This window comes from Corvus moneduloides, chromosome 1 (genome assembly GCF_009650955.1).
Source record: "Corvus moneduloides isolate bCorMon1 chromosome 1, bCorMon1.pri, whole genome shotgun sequence".
NCBI lineage: Eukaryota > Metazoa > Chordata > Aves > Passeriformes > Corvidae > Corvus > Corvus moneduloides.
In genome coordinates, this window is record NC_045476.1 from 21,387,266 (window position 1) to 21,409,927 (window position 22,662).

Consider the following 22,662-nt stretch of genomic DNA (forward strand, 5'->3'; position numbering starts at 1 on the left):
AAAGTAATTCAGTACAATTGTATTTGAAATGGCCCCAGAAATAACAGAACCATAGAATCCTAGAATGGTTTGGATTGGAATCATCTAGATTCAAACCCCCTGCCATGGACAGGGACACCTTCCACTAGACCAGGTTGCTCAAAGGCCCATTCAACTCGGCCTTGAACACTTCCAGGGATGGGGCATTCACAGCTTCTCTGGGCAACCTGTTCCAGTGCCTTACCACCCTCACAGTAAAGAATTTCTTCCTAATATCTCATCTAAACCTATTCTGTTTCAGTCTAAAGCCATTTCCCTTGCCCTGTCACTACATGCCCTCGTAAAAAATCCTTCTCCAGCTTGTCTTTCAGGCTCCCTTTAGGTACTAGAAAATGCTCATCAAATCCCCAGAGCCTTTTCTTCTCCAGGCTGAATAGCCCCATCTCTCTCAGACTGCCATCATAGGAGAGGTGCTCCAGCTCTCCGATCATCTTCATGGCCTCCTCGTGGACTTGCTCTGATGGGTCCATGCCCTTCTTATGTTGGGGGCCTCACAGGTGGATGCAGCTCTCCAGGTGGGGTCTCACAAGCCCAGGGTAGAGGGGGAGAGTCACCTCCCTCGACCAGCTGCTCACACTTCTTTTGATGCAGCCCTGTATATTGTCTTTCTGGGCTGCAAGCACACACTGCTGGGTCATATCAAGCTTCTTGTCCACCGATACTCTCAAGTTCTCCTCAGGACCGCTCTCAATCTAGTCTCCACCCAATCCGTACTTCTGCTTGGGAATGCCCTAACTCAGCTGCAGGATCTTACACCTGACCTTGTTGAATTTCATGAGGCTGGCACAGGCTCACCCTTCAGGCTTCTCAAGGTCTCTGCGGATGTCATCCCTGCCCTAGAGCATGCCAAGGGCACTGCACAACTCCATAGCACTGATAAACTTGCAGAGGGTACACTCGATCCTACTGTCCATGTCACCAGCAGAGATGTTAAACAGTGCTGGTCCCAACACCAGCCCCTGAAGAACACCACTTGTCACTGGTCTCCACTGGACATTGAGGCACTGACCACAACTCTTTGAGCTGGAAGTGAGTTATCCACTGAGTATTCATCCACCAAATATATCACTCCAGTTTAGAGACAAGGATATCATGTAGGACAGTGTCAAATGCTTTGCACAAGTCCAGGTAGATGGTGTCAGTTGCTCTTCCCTCATCCAACAGTACTGCAACCCCATCATAGAAGGCCACCAGATTGGTCAGGTCTAATTTGTCCTCAGTGAAGCCATGTCAGCTGTCAGAAATCACCTCCTTATTTTCCATGTGTTCTAACGTAACTTCTAGGAGGATCTGTTCCATCATCTTTCCAAACACTGTGGTGAGACTAACTGGCCAGTAGTTCCCCGAGTCTTCCTTTTTCCCCCCCTTTTTTTTAAAAATGAGGGTTATATTTCCCCTTTTCCCATCAGTGGGAGCTTCATCAGACTGTGATGACTTCTCACGTGTGAGGGATAGTGGCTTAGCCAATTCCTCCACCAGTTCTCTCAGGACCCATGGATGCATCTCATCAGGTCCCACAGAGGTTGGGAGCTTGTGCATCCTCAGGTTCCTTAGATAGTCTCAGACTTGATCTACTCCTGTAATGGGTGGTTCTACATTCTCCCAATCCCTGCCTTTCCCTTCTGTGATGCAGGTGATGTGGCTGGAGTACTTGCTAGTGAAGGCTGAGACAAAAATGTTGTTGAGTACCTCAGCCTTCTCCGTGTGCTCTGTTACTGGGACTCTCATCTCCTTTCATTTTCCCCAGTTTTCCTTTTATCACCAGTGTACCTATAGAGGACTTTCTTGTTGCCCTTGGTGTCCTTGGTCAAGTTTAATTCTATCAGGGCTTTACATTTCCTAAATTGACCTTTGGCTGTTTGGACAATCTATCTGTACTCCTCCTGGGCTATCTACCCCTGCTTCCACCCTCTGTAGCTACCTTTTTGTGTTTGAGTTTGTCCAGGAGTTCCCGGAATTTTTTCTGAACTTCCTTTTTGTCAGGATGCATTGCTCCTGAGTTTGGAGGAGGTGATCTTTGAATATCAATGAACTTTCTTGGGATCCTCTTCTCTCCAGGGCTTTATCCCATGATACTTTATCAAGCAGATCCCTGAGGAGGCCAAAGCTTGCTTTCCTGAAGTCCCAAGCAGTGAGCTTGCTGTGCCTCCTCCCTGCTGCCCCAAGGATCTTGAATTCCATTATTTCATGGCCACATGCCCTTGAGCTTCACCTTCTGCACCAGCCCCTCTGGCCTCTCTTTCATCAGAGTCGACTGTGATGAAGAGAAAGATAATACCTATGCAAAACATCATCTCAGTAGCTTCCTGCCTGCTTGTATCAACTGGTGCTGTGAAAGGAGCTCATGACATTTAAACGTGGTGTATGGTGCCAGCACATAACCAACTACACAGTTTCTGTTTTTGCTGAAACCCCTCCTTACTGCAAATTAAAGAGTCTATTGTATTTAAACTCTAATCTAGCACACACAGATGTTAGTAAAAGTGTTTCAGTTGGTTTCAACATGCATTGAATTAAACCCCAGTAGTCCAGGGATATCAGGTGCTATAGGCACATTGATTAATTTGGGAAGCTCTCCTAGAAAGACTGGGCTGGTAATTTCAGGGCTGTGGTGCTAATCCTGCATAAGAGAGCTCTCTGCTCTGGGGCAGGAGATGTGACATGCTGCCTCATACAATTGGTGCTGCAGGAATGGGGCACTCTGGCTGCCTGACAGTCACACCAGCAGAGGCTCTGAAAAACAAGATCTCTGGGGTTTTTCCTCCTTCCCTTGATGGACCAAGTATGTCACTCTTAGGGTAATGTGAAATGCACTCTGCAACCAAGCCAACCCGGTTTGGGTTGACTATTTGGTCTGCAGTTCACAGCAGGGAAGGGGTGGATACAGCAGGATCACTAGGATTTTTATAAGGTGAATGAAATGGATGAAACATTCTGTACAATGTAACTTCACAATAATTTGTCCTGGATCATGTTCTAAAATTGTATTCTTCACATGGCAACTCACTTGCTGCTTGCCACTGTATAACTTTAGAACCATTTAACTATGCTGTTTTCCTTTATTTATGGTTCAGTAGTCAAAAGAAAATTAACTGGCGTCTCTGCAGTGTACCAATATTTGTGCTCTGCTTAATGATCCATTTAATAATTACATTTTCTAAGATAACATTTAAGATAATCCATAGAAAGCTGTCAGAGAAAAATGACAACTTCACACTGAAAATACTCAATTGCATGTTAGAATATTTAATTTATGTCAAATGTTGCTCTCCATTTACTTTTTGAGTCTAAAGTTAATGTGCTAGCTGGGATTCTAAAGGTGAAGGAAAAGAAGTCAAGTAGTCCCTTTTCAAAATTCCTCTTTGTTCTGTATGTCCCTTTGTATCATATCTAAAAAAGCTCTCCTCCAAAATGCAACATTATTGAGAGTCTTTTTTAAGGTCTAGACTACTCAGATGAATTTTTGGCTGAACAACTAGTTTTGTTTCTTGTCTTCTAAATTTTTATTCATGAGTATGTGCAGCCATCTGATGCAAAGAAAGGCACACGCATCTTTTCCATGACAGTGGCATTGGGTCTGCTATTTCCTATATTGTCTAGTGCAAAGGGGAAAGAAATAAAAATAATAGGTTCAGACTAAAAAGATGAAACAGATTTAGCAAAGTGCCTATATGTACAACACAATTTCTATTCACAGCACAACCATATCAGTTAAAACAGTCAAGATGTTTGAAAAACTTCCACAGATCATTAATTTTCTATTGCAGTTTTACTTAATTTAAAATAAACAACAGAAATAAATTGTATATTTATTTAAGGCTATATATAGGCTTTATATAACCTCATATGATAGTTCTGTGTTTAGGAAGATGGTTAAAATAAGAATTTGTTCTGTGCCCAGTAAAGAAGCCCATGAAAATACAATCCAAAAGATGCTGGAGAGAGGACACTGCTTCCAAGTTATTATTCATAGCTTTTCAATGAAAGCAGCAATGCACCAAGCCACAAACAATGTCCTTCGGGTCACAGAGAGCCATACAGTGGTGAGGGTGAAGGGTGGGTCTCTGTCTTGGCCATTTGTTCCCAATCTTTCCATCATTTGAAGATCTGTTTTAAAAATTCAGGTATAAGGAAGAACTCAGTCACATCCTTAAAGTGTCTGCGCTGAGCTCAAAACAAGACGGGCTTTGCTAAATGCACTGTTTGTTGTGCTTTTAGCAGTTTATCTTCAGGTGTGTTCAGGAAGGTGAATTTTCCTCAGTCCTTTCTCTTACTCCATCAGCATATTCTGCAAGCCCAGCACTAGGAATGGTGTTGCAGAAGCCAAGTTGTTGCTGGGAGAGGAATATCACCACTCATTGTCTTGCTGACCTTAGCCTGTAGTGTGTCTGATCTGTATTTTTTTTATTTGTTTATTTATAGATTATAATTTTAAAAGTTTGTGATATATTATTTAATAGCCTTAGAACTCATAGTCTCTTGTGTTCAAAACAGAAAACTTAAAAAGTAACACAAACTGGAAAAATGCTTATATTGAGCTATGAGGACATTTTACTTCTTTCTTTCTGGACAGGAATTTTGCTAGTATTTCCAGGAATTCCCCTGGAATCCATTGTTCTTTTCAGCAATGCAGCCATGCTGCATTGTGCATCCTGCTCCTCTTTGCTGACCTTTTCCTGATACCCCACCAGTAGCTGGAACTGTTTGGCAGACTGCAGCCTGGGCCATCCAGCTGTGCTTGGTGCGTGGGGTTACAGAATGGGAAAGCAGCCGTAGCACAGTGCTGCAAATGAGTGTGATACAGGTCGAGCTGCAGGGGAGGGAGTTTGGGAGCTAAATGTGTGAGACTCCCTCTTGATGTGTGAGATTTGTCAGGTCTGCACTGTGAAGGCAGAATTTTAAAATCTTTCTAGAAGGGTTGGAAACTTGGATTTCTCTGAAGCCCAGAGTTAAGCTTGTTAATGATTGTGTATCTTTATTACAAGAGGCTACTTCTTCTGGCAATGGAGGGAGCATATTCCGTACAATACTTCCAGGCCATCTACAGAGTAAGTGTATTTAGTTACTCTGAACTGGTCACGTAACCTTTTAAAACATTAACTTAAAGAATCCAGTCCAATCACAGCCCAACCCTTCCTGTATTTCACTATGTTGTTCAGCTTAAAAATAGGGAAACCTTATTTTGAAAAGCTTTACTGCCCAAGTTCTATCTACGTGAACTGTTTATTTAGGCAGGAAGCTACTCAACTACTATTTTTGGAAATAATGGGAAAGTGGTTGCATAGACAAGAGTATGAATAATGACATTGTTTTCTTCTATTCAAAGCTACCAGAACCCTCTCATTAGGTTTTAAAATTCAGTTTAGGACCCTAACTCTATCTCTAAATTCCTGTTTTATTCTCAGGCTAGACTTAGACTTAGACTAATGAACAATATCCACAATTAATAAATAACCTTTTCATTCTGTTCAATCTTCATAAGCAAAACCAAGTAGCTTTAGTAATAGTAATACTATTAAAACAGAATGAATAATTAACGTTCTGTCCTTCCTTAGCCTACAGTCCAGCATAGAGACTTTTATCTGTTTTGGATTTGTTGTCTGTAGTGGTAAAGTTTTTGAAAATCTCTTTGAATTGAGATAAAGCAACTAGTTTTAATTCTTGACACAGGATGTAGGGCTGACTGAAGACAATCTTCTTCAGCTTCTCCAAGAGCTCTGATGATGACTTTTCATTCCTGTATCAGTTACTTGATGAAAAAACAGTTAATTTAGCAAACAAAATACGTAGACTTCTAATCTCCCCCTAATTCTTATTTTTTATTAATTTTATTCCTGCAAAACATGGTGGGAATATGTTATTCTGACTAGGAAGGGAGGTAATGACAGAGCTGGTAAAAAAGTTCCTAACACATTCAGTGCAATATACATAAACCAAAAATATTCATTTATGTGTCTAGAACATCCTCTGAGCTGTAACTGGGTTGAAAAATACAGTGACCGTAACAAAGAGGAGGGAATTGTAAAAATCAAAAAAAGTACTAATAACGTATATTTATTCTAAGGTCTGTCACTGAATGTGGAAAATTGGTTTGGAGGCTTCCAGATTTCAGACTCCTTTCTATGGAAGCACTGTTTTGGGTCCTGCTATTCCTCACCTTGATCTGTAAGTGGAATGATGGACTGAACGGCTGAATTGAGGCACTGGACCAGTGCAGCCCTGGCAGCGAAGAACACTCAGATGTGCAAGTTTAATGTGAAGGGTGTGAAGCACCCCAGCCTCTGATGTTAGAATACATTGCTGAACCCCAAGTCATGTTGACTGTTTTTACATTCTCAAGCCACTGAAGACACAATTTACAAAGTATTGGATGTATGGTTACAGCTTTCTATGCGTGTTCATGTACCTCCATCTCTGGGCACGCCTGCCAAAGCAGCTAACACTCAAGCATGCAGTGCCAAATTCTCAAAACACCTGGTGTATTGCTATCTACAGAACTCCACCTGCTTTGTGCACCTGAATTATAGAGGCTGTATGCTTCACTAATGCCAGGTGCTTTTTCAAAACACATACATATGCCCAAAGGTAACAAGATTTGCACCTGAATGAAATCTTCAATCCACTTTTTGCTCATACATCAGCTATTCTAAGGTCAAACAAAACCAAACAAGCTAGGTAACAACTTTCTGATCAGTGTAATTCAAGTAACTGGCCCATTTTTACTAAGCTTTGTTCATAACATGAAGTGAAATTATAATTCAGGAGTCCTGAAACATTCAACTAATAAGGCAAAATCTTGCCCCATGCATAAAATAATAGAAATTTCCACTGCAATATAAATACTAAGAGAATAAGAGTCCCTTATTCTAGACAATTTTGTGGTCCATCCAGAGGGTGGTTGAGCACTGAAACAGGCTTCCCAGGGAAGTGGTCACAACACAGAACCTATCTGAGTTGGAGAAGTGTTTGGCCAATGCTCTCAGGCACATGGTGTGATCCTTGGGGTGTCCTGCACAGGGCCAGGAGTTGAACTTGGTGATCCTGATGGGTCCCTTTCAACTCAACATATTTTACGATCCTATAAGTCACATTGACTCGTCATTATTATGTTTTTATATATTTGTTAAGTACATAGCTACTGTGGGATGCAGTATTCATTTTGCATACTTTTTGAATGAAAAAAGGAGATCCTGCTGCTGATCGAATAACCATTTTTGTTCTAGTATTTCATTACCCTATTAAATTAATCCGAGCAGCTAAGGATTGCGTAATTCTGAAAATGCACATTGAGATTCCACTGCAGAGTGGATTTTGGATCATATTGCAGAAAATAATAAAATCTAACCATTGTTGGGCTTGTTTTGGTTTTGGTAGGGAGCTTTTCTGTAGCTGAAGTTGAAAACATGCTTCCAGCAACCCCTGCATATGAAAGTATAAATTACCCTTTCACAGTAGAGAATTTAAAAGCACGTTCCTCTGAAAGCACCCTGGGTAGCGCTAAACAAGGTCACATTAAAGTTACATTGTTTCTATTGGAAATGTAACTACGCAGTTTCTTCTTCTAAGTGGCTAAACCGAAGCTCAAACAGCAAGGGACAAAAATCATCTGGCAAATCCTGCGCCAAGCAATATTTTGGTCTAATGTTTTCCCTTTCTACATAACATAGGACAGCCACAGAATTTCACAAAAATTCTCCCAGTATTATTTATCTGTACTGCAGTACTGCTTAGAGACTTCATCTGCAATTCTGCATGCAGTGCCTTAACCGTGAGGTCATCCTTCCACTTAAATGTGACACAACGCCTATTATCTGGTAGAACTAGTACCCAAGTGTTATGAGCTTGTTACAACATTCAGATAGTATTTTTACTACATTATCTTAATTTGCCAGTTACCCCACCTTTTATACCTGTTTAAAGAACAGACCAAATATGAAATATCCGTGAAATACACCAAACAGTATTTTTACAACAGTCCATCAGGGTCTAAGCACATATTGTCATATTTATTCCAGAAAAATGACTGAATAATGACACTTCAAGTGGGGCATCAGCTGTTAATTGGGGCATACTACCTACAGAATTTTTTTCCACAAAATAGAAATTCAAAAATATGTTTCTGAATGAAAAGAAAGCCACATTCTTTGCCATGGAAAGAAAATACATCACTATGCTTACATGAACTCCTATTTTGTCCACTAGGGTTCTATACAACCATAACTTCATGAGCAGACTCAATTTGTAGAAATTTGGGTGAAAAGACAATGTCTTCATGTGATCACCAAAGGCAGTAAACACTTTCTCTGACCTTTTATGTATGGCTTGTGAAATGCATGGTGATTTGCAAGACAGAAGGCTTTGTTTTCATGCCTTAAGTTCACTTGATGGCTCAAACAAATCTAATCTCCAGCCATGGGAGATGGATTGTAAGGAACCTATTTTGTGGGAAAGAAATCTGAGGAAGTTCCAAGAAACCTTTTAGAAGAACTAGATATAGACCTGAGACACCTACAAGCCTCTGTAGGTTGTCTCTTCCAAGATGTTGTCAAGTCACCTCCAATAATATAGGGTAGCTTTTAGTTTAACAGGTTTTTGAAACCTTTCTGTCTCAGGTAAAATTCAGTATCAATGTGTGATAACACCTTTCACCATAACATCTTAGGTTTTTTTTCTGCAACACACTTTTATCAAACAAACAAACTAAATGGAGCACTGAAAACATTCCTCTCAAACAAATACATAATGCAATGAGGGTATTACCCCACAGAAATAGGAACTTTTGTAATGACCATTTTACCTAGTCATAATATTTCTAATGCTGTAACACAGCTGCCCCAGAACATCTTTTGCACTTGGACTGCTGTAGGCATGCTGAAAAAGCATCTATTGCAAGTGTTGGTAATTTGTACTGCTCAGCTAAAAACACACTTTTCAATTATCTAGGCTAGATAAACAGCCCTGAAATGTACCAGATGAGAGAAGTATAATAGCCTGAAATCTTGGGATGCCAGTTGTAACTTGGCAATACATACCAGCTGGGAATCAATGCCAGAACCTGTCTAGAGGTCCACCACCTACCACAGGCTCCATGCTTGTAGCAGCAGTTTTTTCAAAGTGCAAGGTTTTTGCCCTTCTGTGCTTCCTAGTCTTCGGTTTACACCCTCAGTCAGTGACACAGCAGGGTTGTTGGATTTTGCTTTGCTGGACTTTACCATTGCATCATTACCTACCCAGAAAAAGGAAAGTCTACTGATGAGTAACATTCCACTGCTTTCTCACTATCATGGGTGAAGCAGATTTTTCTCTCCCACTGGTCTGTATAGAGAAAAAGAACCCATTTTTCACTACAGTAGTAGCAGAAAAAGTTATAATGATGAGGAAAGGGAACTGTAGTGTGGAAATGAAGACTGGGATTCAGACACTAATTTCTCCCCTTTCTGAAGAAAACGAATAAAAGTTAATAAAAGGATCCTGAGTCAATGAGAAAGATTGGAATGCTTGCATACTGCTGAGACAGTAAATTCAGGTATTCAACTGAAGGTATTCCTATTGATTTTACTATTCCATTTTTAGTGTTGATATTTTGGTTAATAGAAGTTTTCCCTTCAAGAGTAAGGCAAGGGGTTTCATTGTAACATTATGAGTGAGAGTAATATCCAAATCTGCATGTGAAGGGTCTAATTGGAATTTTCATAATCTGGAATTGCCAGAGATGAAGTCTCTATCTCAAAGACTTTAATATTGCTGTTTGGGTCAGCTGTATGCCTCTAGTTATTTCCAGTGGACTACGGAGTCTTTTCACCTACAAGTCATTGGTAGAATCTAAGCTAGGAAAGAATTAAATCAGCTAAGAAAGATTTTTTTTTCTATATAAGTAACATTCACTGCCTTCTAGTTGAGATTAATTTAGATCAGTCTCCATCCCAGCCCCCAGTACAGACTTGCTGCTCCTCTGTACTGTGTAGCCTTTGCAGAATGGAGATTGCTTACCTATGTGTTGGGCCTAATTCCACTCAGATGGGATTTTAGACAGATCCCCAAACGGCAGTTCCCACAGAAAACACTGAGTTACCAGGTATTCAAGTTTCCTTTATCAACATACTCGGATGCCTAGCATTCAGAGTTCCTTGAATAAAAGCCATTGTTCGCAGCCAGTCACACTGCACAGGAGAGAGTGTAAGGTAATCTGCACAGCACAGAGGTAGCAGAGGATGAGACTTACTGCATTGGAACTGCAAGGTGCCTATGCACCTATTTCTGTCTGGGAAATCTTAGACTGAGGCCAACTTGGTCTAGAGGTATTTGTGAAAAATTATCGTGCTATTGTCAACCAGGAACAGTGAGAAGACAAATCTTAAATTCCATATCAAAGGTAATTTGCTTAACAACAACAACAAAAAAACCATCTGCTTCAGGATTTTTGAGAACTGCAGGTTGCTAGCACTGGCTTTGAAAAGGACCAGCACGTAGTTCACAGGAACAGAAACAGGGCTGGTCAGCACTTTGTCTATTTGCTACTGCATGGGACAGCCACAGGAGACAACAAACATTTACAGGACTACCTGCAAATCTGCTTTCCTGTTGCTTGCAGCACAGCCAGCATCTCAACATTGAGTTTCACTGAGTGCCAGATGTTTCAGGCTAGATGAGGCAGAGGCAGCTTTACAACTTCCATCATGTAATATTTAAAGCCTGATTAGGTGTTTCTCATTTAATCACATATATTATTAATTTCAATGAAATTACTGTTTCTCCTTGTGCCTTTAAACAGCCAGTGAATAAAAGTTGGGTCGCTAAGGCAGAATTATAGCCAAGTATTCCAGTTTAGCTGACTGCATTCTGATTACTTAATAACACCCAAGTATGTGCAGAATTTGTCCTTGCTATGAGCCACACAGAGTGTTGCGATACTGAAAAAAATCCTCAGAAAAGGCTGCGCTGCACTGGCTTAAGTGCTTTCCTCAGCGTGGTTTATATTCCAGGTAGTTAAAGAAGTCCTCAGCGAAGAAAAACCGCATGAGTTCTCGCTGTACCACTCCACAGCGCTGCAGAGCAAGCCAGAAATGACTGCCCAAAGCCTACTCCGAGGAGGGTCATTTGCCATTCCGGCTGCGATTCGGTTGCCCCGCGGGACCGCTGGTGAGACCCGGCGAGACTCAGCCCCGGAAAAGCTGCTACGCCGCAACCGAAAACCCGCCGGGACACAAGGCTGCGGGAACGCACAGACGTTCCGCACCCGCTGGCGGCTCCGGGGGCTGCGTGTGCAGCGGGCGGGAGGCCGCGGCTCCGCCCGGCAGGTGCCCACGGGCGCACGGCCAGGCCTCGGGCCTCACTTCGGGGAGCGCCCGAGCTCCCCGCTGCCCCGCGCTCTCGCTATCCCTCTCCATCTCCCTCTCTCTCGCCGGGGCCAGCCCCGCCCCAGCGAGCCCCGGGCAGGTGCGCCTGGAGGCGCAGCGGGTACCACCCCCTCCCCGCCATCTCGCCCCCTCGGGGCGGCTGCGGCGCGGGGCTCGCCCTCCCCTTCTGCCCTCCCCTCGCTGCGGGCCGCGCCGGTGGGCTTGGCTTGGCTTGCGGCTGCAGCGCGGGGCTCGGCGTGAGTCACCCAGCCCGCGGCACGGGGAGCCGAGCGCGCAGGCACACGGGGGAGGCGGCGGGGGCGGGCGGCGAGCGGCGGGGGCGGCAGCACCGGCTCCCCGCCCGCCCACTCGCACATGCTGCCGAGCCGCAGTCAGCTGGAGCGCCGCTTCCTCCACAGCCGCCGCGGATGACCTCCTCGCCCTCCCGCAGCCGCTGAGGACTCCCGGCGTCCCCGCCAGGGCAGGGGATGGTAGATCGGCCTCCCGCAGCCCCGTCCAGCCCAGCCCGCCGCACCGCAACCTCGGCCGCCGCCGCCCGCCGGAGCCGCCGCCCCAGAGGAGCCGCAAAATGAACCCCCAGTGCGCCCGCTGTGGCAAAGTGGTCTATCCCACTGAGAAAGTCAACTGCCTGGACAAGGTGCTGGGGCGCGGGCGGGCGGGGACGGCGCCTCCCGGGCGTGCCCGTCCCGCTCGCCGCGGCTCCGGCGGGGCGGGCAGGGGAGGGCCGGGCCGAGCCGCGGGGCATCGGGGCGAGCCGGCAGGTGGCAAATGCAGCGTCTCAAGGGCCGCCGCGGCGCCGGCATCCGCGCTGTCAGCGCCTGCGGGGGCAGCCGCCGTGTCACCGCGCTGGCGCGGGGCGAGCGGGGCCGCAGCGGCCGGGGCGCCCTGCGGTGCCCGCTCGGGAACGACGGTGCCCGGGGCCGGCAGCGGGTCCCCGCGGCTCCCCCGGCTCCCCGAGGGATGAAGTTGTAGGCGGCCCCTTCCCGGCTGTAGTTGTCGGTGCCTCCCCGAGCTGGGGCGGCTTCGGCTGCTCCTGGCACCATGGCCGCCTCGGCGGGGACGGGGGCCGGGGCAGCGTCAGCCCCGTCCCGCGGGGGTGTCCCCGGTGGTTCGGCTTGTAGCCCAGCGCGGTCGCTCCGTAAATAACAACAGCGAGGTTGTGACAGATGCGCCAAATTACCGTCCCCGGAAAGGCAAGGCGAGGCGGTAGAAGCCACCGGAGGAAAATGCCGTATTATGTGCTAAATTTAGTGTCTGTGCGGCGTACCAAAAAGCCAGCCGTCACATTAGTTGGTGATTGCATTCGCGTAGTATTGCATTCTTAGCAAGCGGCGTAGTTTTTTTTTTTTTTTAATACGAGGAAAACGTCAAACTCCTGCTTCAGTTATCTTTAAAATTATCATGGCAAGGTGAACATGCAGGGGTCTTAGCATTCACCTTAGCACAGAATTTACGCGTCTGAGAGTGTTTCAGAAGCACCTTTGGTTTCATGAGAAAGTAATTATTTTTTATTTAGTTAAGAGACCTATAATGTGTGGCCAAAATATTGACAAGTAATTGTGTTTTTACGTTTGCCATTCCCTAACACAGCTTTCAAAACATCAGTACCGTAAGTAATTCTACTTTACATTTATTTACAGTACTGGCATAAAGGATGTTTCCACTGTGAAGTTTGCAAAATGGCTCTGAACATGAATAACTACAAAGGATATGAAAAGAAACCTTATTGCAATGCGTAAGTATTGTAAATGTCAAGTCTTGCAGAAATGCACATGAAAAGAAAACCTGGCTGTGGATATTGTCAAATAGGTATTGTCGTGCTGTAAAAACTTAATCTAGAGAGAGTAGTGCAGTCTAGAGCAGTTCAGTATCTTTTCAGATGGGGTATTCTACTTGTAGTGGTGTGATAGAAGAGGAAAAGATTTGATTATGATGTGTTTAGGCATTGTTTTCATATCAAATCTGAGGATACAGGTCTTTTCCTCCCAGAAAGTGTTGGATCTAGTGCTGACTCCTGCTACATTCATTATTGGCATGCTGGATTACAGTTGTCCATTATGCAGCTCTCTATTCAGGGTTATGGACCTGATCAGCATTTTGTAATAAGAAAACAAAGTGCTTCTCGGTTGTGTAGTTTACCAGTGACAGTATTCTGTTAGAAATCATGACAGCCTGTTTTTAAAACTGTTAGTTTTTCACATATCTCAGATTTCTAAGTTATTTATAAAAGCCTTTCTTCTACTGCTTCATACTAATTTGCTATTCTCTTAGATTTTGATTAAGAAAATGGATTAATTTTGGTTTGATTATACTCTAGTATACTCATGTAGCATTCAGCTTTTAGATTTTGTTGTGTGGATTTTGAAGAGTGCTTTGGTATTTGGGTTTTAAATACTGCAGAAGAGCATTTGATATATGCAGAAAAAAGTTGCTTATTTTTCTTTGTACTATGCTTCTAAAATTTGCTAATTGCTTTTCAGTGTGTTTTAATCTTTAGAAACCATTATAATATGCTTTTTTAGAAGGACAGCTCTTAAGATTTTGGAATCAAATGTGATCTTATATGTTACTTGTATATTGTTATTATTTTCACCCTTATCTACTTAAAACATGTTTTAAGAGACAGTCTTGAAGTTATAGGCATGTTTTAATTTTTCTTCAGAAATACTCTCCTATACTCATCTTAAAATATTTGTTTGATGTTGAGATAGACAGTCTATGGCTGGCCATAACAGAAAAGTTCAACAGCATATAGTAATTTCTTTCAGGCTAAAATTGAATCCAGTCAGTGTCTGAAATACAAGTTTTGTTACAAATCTGCTGTTCTGCTGAAACTTGAAACACCTGTTTCAGTGTGCACAGTTGTACTTAGATTGCTTTAGGAGCATATGGAGTTACATATGTAAGTTCCTAGCTTTCCTCAAAGTGCTCCACACAGTGTACGAGAGTGACATTAGACCTCTTGTAACAAAGTGTGGTCTGTTGCCAGTGTCACGTGCTGTAGAGAGCTGTGTAGGAAGGGAAGGGTCATGCTCCAACAGGTGGTATGCTGTAAGCTCAGACTAACCTCGAGTATTGGCCCTGAATGGGACTCTGCATGTTGTACTATTTGAGCTGAAGTACAGGCTTCCATCCTTTACAGTAATTAAAACTCTCATAGGTGCCTTTTACCTATATTTTTGTGGGTAAATTTCAGTGATGATACTTTGGTTGCTTGATCTTTCTCATGTAATCAGATACTTATACTTAATAAGATTGTCTGTTTATAAAATCTCCTCCATGCTAATACTTGGGGGTTTCCAAGCTGTGCATATTTAGCTTCTGTTGCAGAATTTTTCATACATGCAGTTATGGCTTGTGGTGTGTCCTTCTGTTGATGGATGAGGGGGAGTAAAGATGACGGACGGATCTGTTATGTACCATTCAGGTGCTATTCTTTCTGGCAGTTGCTTTAATGAGCTTTGTGAGAGTGAGCCTTGAAAAAATAATCTCTACCTTTGAAATGTCTCTCAAACCTGGTGTATGAAATGGGAAGCAGCTATGTAAAACCATTAAAGAATTGAGGTTTTTTTTCCATTAAAGAAGAGACTAAATGTAATGTGTAATATCAAGAATGTGCATTTTATTCTTAACTTTTAGTAAACTAAAGTTTGGTGGGTTTTTATGCCCCACTTTTTTCAAAGAGAAACCTTAATCATGTAATGTAAATAATTTCAAGTGTTCTGTGAAACCATGAAGGGAAGACTAAGGTGTGCTTTGTGGTTTCAACAAACTTCAGTATTCTTCAAAGGACCGCTAAGATGTTTTTGCAAAACTGTGTTTTGAAAATAAATTTGCTTTAAATTTTGACAGAGAATTCTTGCACCTCAAAGGTTACTAATTTGCAAGGCAGACACCATTACAGTATTTCAAACTATGATGTGTCTTATTCTGTTTTCATTAGTAAGAAGCAAATCCATTTTTATGTTAAATGCTGCTTGATCAAAAAATCTGTGAAGAAAAGAATGTAAATTTACTCATGCAAACACCTACAAACACTTGACAAAGAGCAATTACTGCTAAACTGTTGATTGAGGCCATCCATTTTTAAGAGTGCAATTTCTACATAAAAGTGAAGAAGTATGCACTAATTTGAATGGGAGAGGAATACCATGAAGTTGTTCAACGGGTTTGGAAGCCATAGTTAATTTTTCATAAGAAAGAGTTGGAAAGCATGTATCTTTAATAATATCTGTATGTGCTTTGATAATTCACAGGTCAGATAAGTTTATTGAATATATTTTGACCTTCGGTCTTAAAATAGTCCACTCTTTCGTTTCTTCAGGGGCTGAAATGAATGAATTTTGTTGCTTTACTGGTAAAGATGAGAAATTATTTAATTGTAAAACATAATTGTTTTTCTGTTAATATAACAAAAAGATGCTCATCTGTGATTGTTCAAACTATATTTTTGGTGGAGAAGAGTCAGGTCAGACATATTAACAGGAATTAGCAAACCAAGAAGGAATATATTGCGAAGTACTTTAATTCTGTGACTATTAGAAAAGGGCAGAAATATTTGTAAATGCAGGATCCTGCTTTTTTTAAAGGCTAGTTTTTTGTTGAACATCTTGCCACATTTCCATCTAAATGATTGTATACCTTCCTTGTGATAAAGAGACAACGATACCAAAAGCAATGACTGGGCTACTGACATAGCTTTTGTAAGCTGTAGATCTATGTAAGATTTTACAACAAGGTTAAAGGGAAAACTTCGTCTCCATGTGTATGTGTATGGTATGGCTTTGAAAAGAGGCATCTTTGTATCACAGAGTTTCCACAGTCTGTCTCCTTTAAACCTTCCAGTTCTCTTACTCGTAGAGAAAAGTGTGTACAACTTTGTTCTCTCCCACCTCTGGTTTTTTATTATTTACATAATTTATCAACTGTTTGAGTCAGGATACTTACTTCTGGTTGTTTGTGTAGTGCTTATATTACCGTGCTTTTATCTCAGCTGGGACCTCTGAGTAGTACAGTGGTATAATAACTGACAGTATTGTGTTTCTCACTTTACTTGCATTCACATGTCATCTGAAAGGCCTCATACGCAACATCTTGTGGCTTGTAGATGCACAGCATGTGGACACTGCTGGGTTTGCCTTAAGGACTTTAGTCTTGCCTTTTATTTGCAGTCTGATTTAGGTTTGCCATGTTGCTGGATTGCTACCTGATTTGTGAAATTATGTTGATGAAATGAAGGGCTCAGACTTGTAGTCCAATTTTGCAGTTCAGCCAGGTGCTATGCATTGCCTGAATCAGGTAAATGAGCCATTCTTTGTTTCTCTGAATGTGTGTAAAAGTAGTAAAAAAAGGTTAAGACAATTAAAATGTGATTTATCAAATCACAGTGGCTTAATGCAGATCTGAACCCCTATTCTACCTTAATATCTGCAGATAGAGATTATTAAGTACTTGTTTAACATATACGGAAATGTCAAGAAGAAAAGTTGATATTATTGTAATATTGCAAACTCAGAGCTGACCCTTTCCAGCTGCAAATAACCAAGATGATGCAAGGAAAGGAGTGGCATATTGGCAACTAACCATTTGTGTTCTCAAGCTTGTTAAGTGATTGAATCATGTAGGATGATTACATGGTAACTTATTCTTACACATGTTCATATAAATTCTTCTTTTGACAGATACACTAGACGAAAGCACAAGTCTATTTTTATGCAAAATGTGGAAGCTGAAATGCATATTTTTGGAATATGCTCTCTGCATTAGCTTTACCTGCTGATGCAAACAGACTTCCTGCATGTGTGAACACATCCAACAGAGATGCACTTCTTAATTTCTGCAAACCTAGTAGCTTCAGGTTCTGTAGATGTGATAGACCCTCTTGCCAAAACAACCTCACTATTGCAATAAATTCTTCTGAAATACTTAGTATCTAAAATTTTGCTACTTGCCTGCATACAGGGTAGTTTCATTCAAGTTTTTATTTATGACAGCCACCATATGGAATGATTACATAACTTAAATTTTAAATCTAATGTCATCAGTCTTAGTGTGGATTATTGACGTGAAGAAAAACTCATCCTCACTTTATTTATTTTTTTTCTAGATTTAATTTCTTGGTAACTTGGGCCAGTAGGAAATAGATGTGCAAATACATTTGAAATATTGTGATGTTAGCTTCAATGTGCAAGTGCATTCAAACCCTACATTTTAGGATACTCTAGGGGAGGGATAAAAAATGTGAAAGTAATTTTATATCAGCTTGGATAAGAACATGGTACAAATTTCTGGAGAGTCAGATGGTCTGGAAAGTGGAAGCAGTTGCTTTTAATCACTGGATGAATGTGGCCATTAAGTGGAATCCATTGTCTTGAAAGGCAAACTTAGGTATAGAAGTTTGCTTTTAGCTGTGAAACATGAATGTTTTTTCTTTTTTTTAGCAGTCAGAACATTTTGAGATGGTGACTAGGAGTGTGATGGTGTTATTCTTACTAAAAATAGCTAGCATTATCTTAGTTTTCAGTATTGATTTCAGCAGGTGGTTATTTCTCAATTTAAATATGTCAGGAAGAAAGAAAATTATGTAAGAAGCAGTGAAAATAATTCTGAAAATTGATGGGGTGACTTCTAAGAGTTGCAGTAAAGAGAGTGCACAGAATAAACAGGCTTTTAAAATTCTTCATCTTCAACTGGAAAAGGAACAATCCAGGACTCCCTTGCAAACCTTCCTAGAAAGCAGGGATCTGCACTTTATCACTTTATTAGCTTTGTGTATTGAAGACTTTCCTGCTAAATGTAATATTAAATAGGTAATGGAAATAATAGAATCACTAGAAAGATAGCTGGTGAGGGTCTCAACTTGGAGCCAGTTATCCACACCTATATCTTTAAAGTCCATTACTTGCTCAGCATTGCATGAGTATGAACTCCAGTATTTGGAAACATTTATCTCTCCTCAGCAATCTTTTCTTTAAACAAAACAGCTCTAACTCTATCCTCATCCTCATGAATTGTATTTTATGATAATTCTTGTTTCTCTACCTTCAATTATTTCCAAAGTGTATATATCTCATTTCAGTGCCCAGTGGAACATTACCAGAGCTGGTAGAACAACAAGAGTACTCATACATAATTTTTCTCCTAAATCCCAGTACAGTCTTTGCCTTTTATTTTTTCTGTTGTAAAATCCAAACTATTGTTAATTCTTATTTGGATTCTTGTGGGCTATGTTTTTATGCAGAATTGCAGCCTCAGCAGTTGTTATTATCCATTATCTGAGTAGTTAATTGTTCTTGGCTAAGCACAGAATCTTCCACTCGGTTGTCATTGAACTAAATCTCCCTTTTTTCCCCAGGCTGCTTCTCCAATTTGTCAAGTTCATTTTATATTCTAATTTTGTTCTCTAATGTGCTTACAGCCCCCTCCTATCAACCTGTCAACCCACCCACCAGAAAGCCTGTAAGCACACTGCCACCCACCAGAAAGCCTGTAAGCACACTGCAAATTTAATAAGTATAATCTTCATTTCATCACCCAGGTTGCTACCTGAAGGCCTGAAGGGGTGTTAGGAGCAGTATGTACCACTGTGGTGTGATGCAGCCTTCCCTTCTGTAGTGAGCAGTGACGAGTAAGAGAAGTAGTTTGTCTTCTCTACCTATTCATGGAGCGCTAGATCAAGCATTGAGTTCCATGTGAGAAAAAGTAAAATTGTGAAACAGTATAATTGTGGGTATTTATGCGGACTCTGCTTAAATATAAGGGACAACTATAGTAAGAGGAAACATACATTCCTGCTGCTTGGTTCTGTGTTTCCTTATCTGGTTAATTCAGTATTCAGTCCAAATTACTATTGGTGGTATCCAATAATGTAAAGTAAAACTGAGCCTATTTGCTAGAACAATTGAAGGAGCTTCTTAGGCAAAATATATTTGAGTGTCTGAAAGGTGTTTGATGCATATCTTTAAACTGTTCCAAGAAGGCACATAAGAACGCTTTGTCAGAGTTGCTGAATAACATGCATGAGGCAGATGGTGGTTAGTTGCAAAGGAATTACTAAAGAATAATCATCACTGACACTCAGATCTTGGGAAGAGTTGGGCTGTTTTTTATTGCTGTGACTGTGTCTGATTAATGGGATACAAACTCATTTCTTGGGTTCTGTTTCAACATGTTTAATTTGCCATGTCCTGATTTCATGTTTGGTCAAGATCTGCATATAATAAATGCATGGTGGGTGTGCAGGGAGAGGACTCTGTGAGTTCCATCAGGTCCCTTGATTTTCATCCTGACAGGCTGGGGAGAACACCATGGTGTCCTACAGCTTAGTGCAGCCAACCTGCTTCCCTGCTGGTCCAAGTGTAGTAGAAAAACTACCCCAAGGGAGATGAGTTGTTACCTTTTTCTCTCAGAGGAGGTAAATTCTCAGATTTCATTGAGGCAGTTCTGTCATGTCTAGTTCCTGATGTGAGTACAGGATCTGTGTTTGGAATTCATGTTTTAATATTTTACCTGTAGATAAAATATTGTTGTTGCCCCTGTTGTTGCTCCAAAGGGACAATTACAGTTTAGTATTACTTAGGGTGTTGCTGGGACAAGTAAATAGAAAATATGCAAACGAATATCATACATTTAATTTTATTTAATTTTATTTGATTGAAGACTGCACTAAACATAGACATCTTTGCTGTTTGGAATCCTGACCTGTTGCCAGTTGATGTCTTGGCTCAGGTAAATGTGTGTTTTTAATATATATAATCATTGGTCATTGTGGACAGCAGATAATTCTTCCAAGGAAGAACACATACATATCCTCAGCACCTTTGGTCATAGAATATACTAAACATATATTCTCAGGGGACTGTGATTACTGAGACAGTTTCAGTAAGGGGGATTTTCTTTGCCTGCTAGTATTTTAGCCACTCATGATGCTTAAGATAATTCAATTTCTTACTGTTGCTTTCTGTACTCAGTCCTAAAGATTGATGAAGTTTATTTCATTATATTTACTAAAATATTAAGGCAACAGAACAAGAACCATAGATGAAATTTATGAAATTTTGTGATTCCACACATAGTTTGAGCTTTGGAAACAGTTGTAGCAAGCCTTGAAGTCTTGGTGTGGTTTGATAACAGCTTTGTGATTTAACTGTTTCAGGTTTTAAATGTTCTAAACCATAGAAATTCCCATCATGTCTGCCAAAGAACTTAAGAAAAGTATTTTCACCTGGCAGAATTGGAAGTTCTGTGCAGCTCTGCTAATGTTGCTGTTGGTAGCAAATAAACCTGCTGTCCTGAAATGCTCTCTATACTTTATAAAGCTTGAAGAAAAATAAGTGTATGCTGCAATATTTCATACAATTTTGAATTTTTTAGAGTTGGTGATGCCAATTGAGAAGGACAACATTGTGTCAGTCAGCTCAGTGTCAAGAAGCATGTTTTGCTGTTTACATACAACATCAGTGAAAGATTACTGTAATTATCCAGCCAACACACAATCTTGTCTGAGTGGTCAATTACTTTTATTTTAATATTTTTGAATATTGTGGTGTGCTTATAGAAACTTGCTAAATTTAGTGATTGTAGAAGTTACACTGAGAGCAGTGTTTGGCTGTGTGATGTTAAAGTTCCTTGAAAAGGAGACAGTAGGCAGGACTCACAAGGGAAAAGTTTGCCCTAAGAAGAGGTGGGCGAAGTATTTGTTGAATAACTGGTCTGTCTCAAAATAAATGACACTAGCCAGTTCATGCTGTGTTATGTCACCTCACATTGCAGCTTTTTGAAAAACAAAAACCCTGCAGTTAATTCTACTTGACTTGCGGATCAATTAATTTCTTCTCTCTCTGCCTCCCTCTGTCTTCTGATGTTGGAGTAGATGTTACATCAGAGTTAGCCAAGCTGTTTTCCCTTGCTTTCTCTTCACTTTGCCTCTGTAATTTTCATTTGTACTAGGGGGAAAGTCTGGATGATAAGTAGTCTCTGATATTTCCTCCTCCCCATCTCTCCTGTTTTCCTTCTCCAAAAACTCCTGTTCTTGGTTGTGCTGCAGTTGTGTGGTGGTAGCTGATCCCATCACATCTTAGTTTGAAGAGGGCACAAACATGTGCCATCAGGGTCACACTTGAGAGAAGACTACAGCAGCTTAGTTTTAAAAATGAAAAACTAATTGTAATTTGGCCAGTTGTCATTTAAGCATAGGCTTTTCTGGGAAGTGCATAGTTACTCTTTAAAGAGGATTTCTAAAAATGTAGAACTATATGGATACTGGACCTATTTCCTTCCTTGCTTCACAGTTTCAAAAATTCACACTATGTTTTTTTCCCCTCTAAGGAGAACAAATGTGTGGAGGTAGTCCATCATGTTCATCTTCTCTAAATGGCAGCATTTTTCACACAGGTGTATTGGTGTAATGCCAATTTCACAGATTTAAAAATAAAATTGTGCTGCATTTTAATTCAGTTATACCTCAGGTATTTTTTTTTAACTTGACAAACTAAGTGGTAATAGCTGTTTTTGTTTTGTTCCAGTTTTACTCTGGAAGAATTCAATACTTGTAATGCAATTCCTTTTGACATGAGAAAACTGTAAATAGAAATACTTAGGGAAGAAATTAAAAGAAAAAAGATGCTGATTTCAGACTTAATTAAAATGCAAGCGGCTAAGTTTGTGGAGGGGAAAAGTGGCAAGAGGAAATAAATTGACTAAATAAAAAAGCACGGACTATTTCTGCTGAACAGTGTAGAGTGGCATACATTCAGCACAGCAGGGTGTTATGTTGCATAGTATTGGTTGTGTGTATCTGCAAATGCAAGAGGGAGGACATTTCTGACTGGATTTGCTCAGTCATACAAAAAGAAAAGGGAACAGTATGAGGCTTTTTAGCAGTAGAAGTGCTCAATAAGTTGCTGATCAGGACATGATTAACACTGTTAGAACTGGCAGCACGCTTGGTGTGTTGCTGCTGTAAGGGAGGTGCCAGTATGTGTTTTAAAGAACCTGCCTGGAAATATATATATGTTGAAAAGCAAAGCTTCTTAGAGGGCTTGGAGTTATAATTATGCTGTAACACAGGAAGGTCTGAGAGTTATATCTTGAAATAGTTGGTAGGAATTTGTCAGGCTACCAGAAAACAGTTATTAGCATTACTTTTTCATTACTGGTCATTAGCACAAAATTGTTAGGAGTAATGGAGAAAGGTAAAACCAGTCTGGAAGAAAAAATGTATCAGAATACATGTATTTAGAAGAATAATATTATCTGAAATATGACA

At 41.0% G+C, this 22,662-nt stretch overlaps 1 protein-coding gene across 1 annotated transcript in view; it reads left to right on the forward strand.

Moving 5' to 3' along the window:
• The first annotated feature begins 11,678 nt into the window (after positions 1–11,678).
• The window catches only part of NEBL (nebulette), a 256,681-nt gene continuing 245,697 nt past the window's right edge, over positions 11,679–22,662 (forward strand). The window contains exons 1-2 of the mRNA XM_032101631.1: positions 11,679–12,033; positions 13,037–13,131. Coding sequence (XP_031957522.1) covers positions 11,965–12,033; positions 13,037–13,131 — 164 coding nt within the window. The 5' untranslated portion in view covers positions 11,679–11,964. The remainder of the gene's footprint in view (positions 12,034–13,036; positions 13,132–22,662) is intronic.